At 46.2% G+C, this 9438-nt stretch overlaps 1 protein-coding gene and 1 long non-coding RNA gene across 2 annotated transcripts in view; one reads left to right on the top strand and one right to left on the bottom strand.

Moving 5' to 3' along the window:
- The first annotated feature begins 137 nt into the window (after positions 1–137).
- Positions 138–9438, top strand: part of LOC310900922 — a 72444-nt gene continuing 63143 nt past the window's right edge. The window contains exons 1-7 of the long non-coding RNA XR_014585459.1: positions 138–604; positions 1933–2074; positions 2449–2540; positions 2730–2819; positions 3507–3582; positions 6105–6327; positions 7491–7589. This is a non-coding gene — a long non-coding RNA (uncharacterized lncRNA). The remainder of the gene's footprint in view (positions 605–1932; positions 2075–2448; positions 2541–2729; positions 2820–3506; positions 3583–6104; positions 6328–7490; positions 7590–9438) is intronic.
- Positions 3682–8705, bottom strand: LOC310900919 (ferritin light chain-like). Its single transcript, XM_083839629.1, has 3 exons — positions 8344–8705; positions 6024–6170; positions 3682–5185 (listed from the first exon to the last, which is right to left on the bottom strand). The coding sequence occupies exons 1-3, from the start codon at positions 8524–8526 to the stop codon at positions 4679–4681; spliced, it is 837 nt and encodes a 278-aa protein (XP_083695755.1). The 5' UTR covers positions 8527–8705; the 3' UTR covers positions 3682–4678.

Genomic DNA, 9438 nt, shown 5'->3' with positions numbered 1-9438 from the left:
CGGAGCCCCGGCCCCTGCGTGTGGGGGGGCCCCGGCAGCCGCAGGTGCCGCCCGCCCCGCTCTCCTCCCTTGCCCGCCGGGCGGCGAGGAGCCGGCACCGCGGCGCTGTGGAGAGCCGGGGGCGGCCGCCCGGGGGCGCCGAGCCGGGCCGGAGGCGGCGGCGCCGCGACATGGCCGCTTGGGGGGGGTGCGGGGGCACGGAGCGGGCCGGGGGGCGCCGCGGCAGGGTGCGGTGCTCCGCACGCCGCCCCGACAGCCCGGGGAGGGCACCGCCGCCCCGTCCCGCGGCCAGGAGGGTGAAAGTGCCCGGCAGGAGGTGCGGATGTGGCCGGGACCCGCTGAGGCGCGGTGGCCGCGTGCTCGGGGCGGCCCTGCCCGCCGCTGAGCCGGGTACGGATCCAGGATGCGCGCTGAGGGCGCCGTGTCGGGCTGCCGCCTCAGCACCTGGCTCCTCACACACGAGCTCAGCCGCTTAACTTGGCGTTTCGGGTTCCTCTGAGCTTCTGCTCACCTTCCTTCTGAAGCCGCTGCAGAGGGTGGCTTCCCCTCGCGAGGCAGCAGGCTGCCGCACGTGTAGGTGTGCTCTGACCGGATCGCTCCTGCGGTAAGTTTGTTGTTTTAGGCAGCTAACAGTGGCAAAGTTTGGACCTCGGAAAAACGGTATGGTTTTGGTAAGGTCTCTCAAGGCTGCTGGGGCCTGTTTTGGGAATAGGGCTGGAGCTGAGAAGTCTGGTTCTTTTTCCGATACGGAAGTACTTCAGCAGTTTAACTGTGCAATTTCAGTAACTTGATGATATTAAACTAGTTATGGATTTTTTCAAAGTACCGTGGGCTAAAATCTCCATTCTGCAGTTATAAATGCTGGTGAAACTCCAGCTCATTTAAAATCAAAGGCAAGGTTCTGTTTTCAGTGAGGCAAGGGGCCGAGAAAATCTGAAAAAGTAGAAACCACTGACTGGTGATCTAGTCACAGTCCCTGTGCCTGTGACTTCTCAAATGGGCTGTCGTCATGGCGGATTCTTTTGTTGTTATATGATTCAGTTTTTGCTAAAATGTCCAGTCTGCAGCCCCCATTTTCTACTTACTTACTTGTCTTCAAATACAGACAAAGATAAGAACTGTTAGGCACATTCTGTCATTACCCCGAAGATTTTTTTTAGGTAGATGTTTTGGACTCTGTACAAGTTTGTTCTTTCACTCTATCCAGTGCTGAAAAATGATACGTCCCAAGGAGATCAGCTATTGACCACCCTTACTCATTTAGAAGTGTATCTCCCAGCTGTTCTGAGAGGCAGAGTAGCGAGCTTGTGGAAACACTGCTGTTACTATAGAGGTTCTTTGATCCGGAAGGAATGAACAGATTTTTTTTTTTTAATCTTTACTGAACAGCTAAAAGTGAAAATAATTTGTATTCAAAATAATGCTATGCATACAGTAACAGAAAAAGTATAAAAGAGAAATAGTTTTATGGTGTAATGCTGAACGTGTACATTGGAATATCAAGGCTTGCTGCTGGCCATGTGACCTACTCAAAACACACAAACTCTTTGCAGATCATTAGTTTAATTTGTGGAAAAGGTAATTTTCCTAATACCTAACTCATGCTGTAGCATATTCTGCCACTGTAAGTGTGCTTCTAGGTTATATTTGATCCCACAAAAAAAAAAGCATTGTGGGACTTGCACACAGAGCGGTTAATTTGGGCAAAGTTGTAACAAATGGCTGGACTTGGACAAGTGATACAAGGGAGACTGTAACTGCCCACGAACATGCTTAAGTGCATGAATTCACTTAAGTGAAAAAGTCAGGAGGAAGCCATGAGCAGCTGGTGAACTCTGCTCGGGGTAGTCTTCCAGTGAAGCTGCCTTTGAAGACTTATCTCATGCTGCTGCCACCAAAACTCACATTCACTTTCCAGTATTTTGCCCACAGACACGTTTGTCCAGAAAGATGTTGCCTTCTGTGGTATGCCTGAAAGAAGTCCTTGCAAAAACACAAAATCCTGAGCTGCTCTTCTCAATTTTGTGTGGCTATAGTGGAGAAGAGGAAGGACAGCATGTTCTCCACAGAGACTGTAAGTTAATTCCTTGCTCTGAGAGTAGGCAGCAGCAAGCTCCCTTTCCCTACAACCATAGGTAGTGCTTACGGCACCGTTTAGAAATATGCTGTTGTCGACACCTGTTTGGAAGCCTCTGGTTGTAATTCATAATTTCAAGTAAAGATAAGGTCTCTCCAGAGCTTCCAATTTAGATGCAGTTATACAGGGCACTGATGGCTATTCCGAGCAGTGCAGGTTGTGTTTGGGTGGTTTGGACATTGCTTTGCAAGTACAGATACAGAGTGTGTATATAAACAAACAACCTGCTGAGGAAGAGAACCTGTATAGTTACTTTAAACCTTGTTGCCCCTATACCTGTTCCACATTCATCCTTCATCTCTGTTTCTCAGGGTATGGTTGAAATGAAGATGAGAAAGCAGAGGCAGATTGTACATCCTATGCTACAAAGCATGGAGAGGCTCATCCTATTCACAACTGACAGGTATTGCTGACAAAACTCACTCAGATGATATTCATAGGCAGATGTGCCTCATAGCACAAGCAACATGTAGACAAGAAAAACTTCAGCTGCCTACAGTTACTGATTTCCTCGTTGTTTCTTTTTCAGAGGATAAACTAGGAAAATAGCTGATTGTGAGTTTACCTAAAATTAACAGAATTGTCTTTTCAGACAGAGGGTTCAGAAGGTATTTTGGAAGAGGGAGAGAAAAAGGCCTGAAGTCTGAAAATGTGCTGGTAACATTTGGCTGCAGAGGTGAAGGTAAGAGTCTTTTAGAAACACACATGGCACTATTTCAGGGAAAAAGGAGCAGCAAGTCCTGCATTGAAAAGTTGGCTTTTTGTTGTGATAAAATTCATTTAAGCTGTTAATTGCTGGAAGCTGTGCCTACACTGTAGAAGGGTAACAGCTCTTAAAGGAGAAGCCTGTTGTAGAAGTCAGCCAAGCATTGCCTGTACTACTTGTTTTGATTTGGCACTAGTTTATAATTCAACTAGCAGTTTTGCTCAACTCATATTAAGTGAGCTATATTTTAATGCTGAGAAGGATGGATTCCATTGCTCTTATTCATGTTGAGTTGTAGTCAGTGGAACTAATTGTTGAATAAGGTATGCTCAGCGTGAGAGTGGGTGTTGGAATCCAGCCCAGATGGAAATATCTTTTAAATTACTGATGTATTCAAGAGCAGCCATCCCCAACAGACAAATCCAGCATGTTCCTAGCAGTGATTCCTCCCCAACCACCCCTCCCCCTGAAAAGCTAAATCATTATTAACAGAGAGGTTGAGAAAGCATCAGCATTGTAATTGTCTATCCTGTGTTACAACACTACCAGAAATGAAGTGGGCTAATGCAGTTTTACAGAAACGGGTACTTAACTGCAGCTGTGCATCAAAGTCAAGAGTTTTCTGACCACGTTTCATTGTGCAGTGTTCTTACCTTAATACAGTCTTCTAGCATTCATGTCATTCTGTGGTCTACTGTTTTCGTCTTTGAAGTCACCTGTGCAACTTCCTCCACAGCAGGTAAGTACTGGTACTGTGTTGTGTTTGTATGCAAAAATCTCTTAGAGAAGAGATTTCTGTGTTGTAAAATAAGGAATACAATGTAGATGCTACATGCCATTTTTTAATATTCAACTGAATTTATTTTTCAAACATGATAGGTATATCATTTACACTATTACGTAGAAGTATAAGAATCTTTCAACAAAGCAAAACCCAAATGCATAAAAAAGTGGTATATAAAAAAAAGCAACGTAGCTGATCTAGCCAGTTCCTCTTCCTGTAGCCAGCCCGTGTTGAGAAAGAGAGGCACTCTTGTAGGACGTGAGTGGAAGGAACTTAGTGATACAATATGCTGATGATCACAGAGTCTAACTCCTGACTCCCCACAGGGCAACCTAAGAGTTAAACCATGTATCTAAAAGTGCTGTCCAAATCTTTTTGAACATTAGATGTGAATCCCTGATTTACCTCATCTGCTTTCTGAGGATGAGAAAAGGCACGTAAGTGAGTGTAGTGAAAAACAGCACATAGTCATGTTCCCACTGTTGAGGAAATGTTTGCATCCTTCATCTTGGAGAAGCATACAACCAGCAGGGCTGTAAATAACTGAATTGGACTACTTATTTAAGCTGCTACTATGATAGAAGACAAAACTTGTTTTAAAAAAAGTCTTTTAACAAGTTCATTACATTATGTTAGTACACTAAAATATCTAGTAATATAAAAAATATTTAGCTTTTCTCTCAAATAGAAATTACTTTGTACTAAAGTTTGTTTTGAATAAGAGTTGTATATACTGTTTAAAAATAATTTGCACAAACTAACCCCATTAATCATTTAAGACAGAAGAGGCCTAAAAGCTTTGGGTTTCCAGGAAGAATAGCATAGATAAAAATACAATTAATGCTGACAACCTAGGTTAACTAGCAACCTAGCTATCATTTCAGCAAAACAATGGTATGGGCTGGATTTTGAGCTGTGGCTCAAAAGATGAGGGAAAGGGTATAAAACAATAGAGTGATACAGCATCATGTCTCCTAGGTTCTTGTCTCTAGGCCACCTTCTGTACAGGTCTGCCTTTAGGAGTTGCCCCATAGCTGCAACAGCTGCAGCATTAAACTACCTCCCTCCCCTGCTTCACTTTTGCTCCTGTCCCGTCATTATTACACTGTGGCAGCGTGGCAGTGCAGTGGATGGTTGCATATATTGGCCCTATGTTATTCCTGTGCTGGAAAAAATCTTTCTGGGATCGCTTCAAACCCTCTGCAGCTCCTGTACCCTGCTGGAGAGGTGGGCAGGGGCCGCACTGCTGACCAGACTCCAACTCTATGCCTGTCCTGAACTCCTTCTGCAACCGGTCCATAAAGTAATCCCCAAGACTATTTCTGCCATCTTGGGAACAATCAAGCCTGCGAGCATTGGTCAGGAGGTCTCCCATCAGCTTGATCTTCCGGATTTTGGGCCCAATAAATTGCTTCTTGATAGTGCTTGCGCTATGAGGGTCTGCATTTTCAATGCTTATGGCATAAAGTTCTTCAAAATACCGAGTCATAGTTTTCCACTGTACCATTGCTAGTTCCAGCGCTTTCACCAGACCAACTGTGTAGTCATAGTTTGGTTTCTAGAAACAAAGACAGAATTAATTTACACAGATGAACAGCTCATCTTACCATATTGTGTTGTTTTCCTGCAATTTACCTGGCCCTCTAAATATAACATGTTAGAATTTTGCAACAACTCCTCCTAGTTTGGAGCAGCTGTTATTTCTTGCTCAGTTGGATGGCTGTAAACACACATAAGTGGCAGAACCCAAACACTTTTTCAAGAAACAGGGATTTAGAAAGCAGCAATGCCTTTTTTTCCCCCTACAGCTTACCAAATGCCATGATAGTCCAAAGGGAGCATTCTTCGTTAACTACTAAGAGAATACAAACTTGTTGGAGGAATGTCCACCCCTTTAACAATTTTGTTGTTGTTTGTTTGGGTTTTTTACTGGTGACTTTGAGTTACTCCTTTGTACCTGTGAAACCTGAGTCAGACAGATCTCTAGTTTGAAGTCTGTCTTGAACTACAGCAGATCTGCCTTGTAGGCTTCTATCTGGTTTCAGTGTGAATGCAGACAAGTTGGCTGTTTTAGCATTGGAACAGTTTGAGGAGCCTCACGTTATCCATCACAGCACACTGGAAACAGCAGTCTCCAGCTGAGTGTAACGAAGAGGGGACCATTGTTTATATTCTTTTTGGCTAGAAGAGCAACCACACAGTTAGGACTGCATGTCTGACAGCTTCCAGGTGTTGTAATCAAGAACAAAAGCAAGTGCACTAATATGACAGGGAAATTGTATCTGGAAATCTAACAGGATGAATGCAGGGATCTGAAGTACCAACGCTATAATGCAAGAAATTAGAATAATTACAGCTCATTGCAAATGCTTGAAAACTTCTTGTTTGCTACATACCTGGATGGTTTTAGCACAGTAATGGCCTCCTCTTACTTGCTGATACTCCATCAAAGCCTCTGCAGCTTTTCTCTCTTCCAGAGCTTGATGGCAGAAGAACTTGGAAACATTTGGTAGAGCCACGTGTGATTGATCAAAATATTCACCCTAAGAAAACAAAAAAAACAAACAGTGTAAGGATTTGCTAGAGATGGGATTTACCTGCAGCAGAACGTGACTATCAGAATCCAGGAGACGCTTCCAAAAGAACTTGTTCTACCAGCACAATCACTTTGAAGGTCTTCATCCACATTTCTGCAATAAAGTAAGTCTTACTGTCTGTAACAGAAAATCTTTACTTCTATTAGAACTCCTTCTTTAATTCTAGATGCATAGCCATAAGTACTGGTGCGCTCTCTCAATTAGCTGAGATCCTCAGTATATTTTCCTAAGTTTTGTTTGTTTTACTTCTTAAAGCATAGTCTCCTCACAGGGAACATACAATTTCTCTCTTCAGGCCAGCATTACAGTGAAAAGAAAGCTTTCAAAGCTATGAAAAAGTTGAGGCAAATGCAAAAAGAGAACAAGCATAACTTTGCATCCATTTATCACCTTCATTATGGTGAATGCTATTCCCACATTAAGAATACTGCTACTGAACTATGCTTTGTACACGTACAGTACAATACTATACCGTAATATAATTGAGTGTTGTATATAGCTCATGCCAAGAATACTTCAGAAGTATTAAGACTGTAAACCCACCACAGGACTTGTTCTGTTCCATGTGGGAAATTAATGGCTTTAATCATTGCAATATTTGACTACACTATTGGAGCCCTCAGCTCTTCTGTTAGAAGAACTTTATCTGTGACATTGCTGTCCTATAAACAGAATGTACTGGAGAGAGGTAGCAGTGGAAAGCCACCAGCTTACAGAGGTTTCAACACTAGCTCTGCTCCACTTTTATGTTGAAGACAGAGGCAACAGCTGGAAATACGCAAGAAAGGAATTGAGGGAGCTACAGTATCTTGATCTGCTCATTCCCTAAACACGCAGATGCGACACAGCACAGCTTTTTCCTCTTGGACATAGTCTGGGTGGGAGTACTGCATATCAAGCTGTTGGCTTGTAGACTGCCTACGAGGGGTGAAGGACAAGCGTGTGCGTTTCCTAAGTTTTTCTGCTTCCTATTGTCTTGCCCGCTTTGATCTGTTGCCCTGCATAGTTAATGAAATAGTTGTGTTTCATCTGTTGCTTATCTGTTTACAAAAAAATGCAGAAAAGTTATATGCACAATACAACAACTTGGTGTTTTATTTTAATTAGCATCTAGGATACCCCCACACCTGTGACACATGTTCACCTGTGTCACAATGTACCATTCTAGAGCAAGTACACACTGGAATGTTTTATTAAGAACATCGTTGTAATATTTGCATAATCCTTTTCCTGCAGCCATTCATTCATTCATGTTTCTGTTTACAGAAGAGTTGAAACCCCATGTTTTGTAACAAGTTCTTCAGTGCAAGTGTGCTGCAGGACTTCAAAGAGAGCCATAGTTACCACACCTACTTAGCTGTTAAGGTAAATCTTTTATGTAAATCATTAAATGTTTTTAAAATATTCACATTTTTAGGTTTATCTACTGTCTATTTCTAATTAGGCTTCTTCCATCCCTTCCAGCTCTCAGTCGCTAGTATTACTTTAATCCATATGCTTAACAAGTTGTTGTTTCGCTGTATACTTAATTTTTGTTGGTTTAATACTTGACACCAAGCTTCATTAAAGCTCTTGGGGGTATATGGAACGTGGTGCTTCTCAGTGGGTGCCTGGCATCCGGAGGCATGGCACTGATCATCTCTTTTTTATTGTAATGGCTTCATTAAAATACTTGCTGCCTTAGTATTTGATATGTGGCCAGACACAATTTTGACATGCCTGCTACGTGATATCAGAGGTATCTTTTCAAAAGCCACGTCCAATGTTCCACCCCATTGAGCAAAAAATTTGAGCGTGCGCTGCCGTTGACGAGAAGCCGCCTCACAGACTGCGATTTCAGGTTAACCGCGCGTGCCTTGTATGTGCGAAGTTTGGGGGAAGACGCGACTCAGTCCTTACACCCTGACGCTGTCGGCACTCCCCGTCCCTCTCCTCACAGAGGCAGCTCCCCGTGCGCGTTACCCACAGGGCTCTGACCCGCCGCCGCACCTCCCAGACCCGGGGCAAGGCGGTGCCGAGCGGCCCGGGGGCGCTGCCAGGCTCCCGGCCGGCACCGCTCCGCGGCTCCCCCCGCCTCGAAGCTCTCCCGGCCTCCTCCTGCCCCCCGCCGCCGCCTTACCAGCGCCTGCAGGCTGTAGGCGAGCTCCAGCAGGGCTCCGGTGACCCCGCAGAGGCCTTCCTCCACGGCGACCGGGAAGCTCTGCCTCACGCGTCCGCTGGGCAGCGGGCGGTGCGCCTGGCAGGCGGGCAGCGCCACGCGGGGCCGCTTGGAGCGCGGTTCAGCCATGGCGGGCGCCGCCATGGGGCAGCGGGGCCGCTCCGCCGCGCCGCCTCATATAGCGGCGGGCACCTGGGGCGCACCTTGCCGCGCCGCCCGGCCACCCCCGCCCTTCCCCGCCGGGGGAGGAGGGAGCGGCCGCCGCCATTTCGTGCGTGCCCGCAGGCGGGCGCCAACGCCCCGCCCCGGTGCCCGTCCCGTCAGCCCCGGAGCCTCTTCCCGGAGGTCGCCGTGGCTGGCCCCGCTCGGAGCCCTCCTGGCGGGGTGGCGGCCCGGCGGTGCTCGTGGCAGTGCCCGGCTGCAGGTGGATTCTGCCGCTGGTCAGCTTTAGCGCCCCGCGAGTGGTTGCGTCAGACTGGTCTGAGATATCCCAGTCCCAGGCCTTAGTTTAAGTAACTTGAAAGTGCGGGCATCTGACGCTTTCAGCCACTTCATTGTGTGGACGGAGCGCTGCATGTCAGTGCTTGAGCTTTTGCCTTTAACAGGTAAAAGCCGTTGCAGTGGAAACATTTTTTAAGGCTACATGTGAAGCATGGGCCTGATCTGAAAACTGGCTCCAATTCCCTTAATCTCCATACGCCCTTCAAATTTGATATTTCTCTGTTCAGTGACTTTCTGCTGAGTAAGTGTAATGCTGCATGCTGCTCTGTGGAATGTTTTTCTAGCGGGTGACTGCTGCCCCAGAGAGTCATTCGCAAGGGCTCCAAGGGCAGTGCCATCAGCCCACTGCACGCTCTAATTGTCATTGGACCTGACTGCCTCGAGCAGAGCACACGGTGGAGAGCAGTCCGGTACTGGCATGAGAGCCGCTCATCAGAAACTTACGTGCTTCTAGTTCCGTGCCCCTGTCTTTTATGCTGTTCAACCCTCTTTGTTTGATGTGACTTCCCATTATTTGTGCTTCTGAATCTTCGTGCTGTAGCCGAGTTAAATCAG

The sequence above is a fragment of the Anser anser genome, assembly GCF_964211835.1.
Source record: "Anser anser genome assembly, chromosome: 5".
NCBI classification, from domain to species: Eukaryota; Metazoa; Chordata; class Aves; order Anseriformes; family Anatidae; genus Anser; species Anser anser.
Note: the sequence above shows the minus strand (reverse complement) of the source record. Positions and strands in the feature narration are given on the sequence as shown.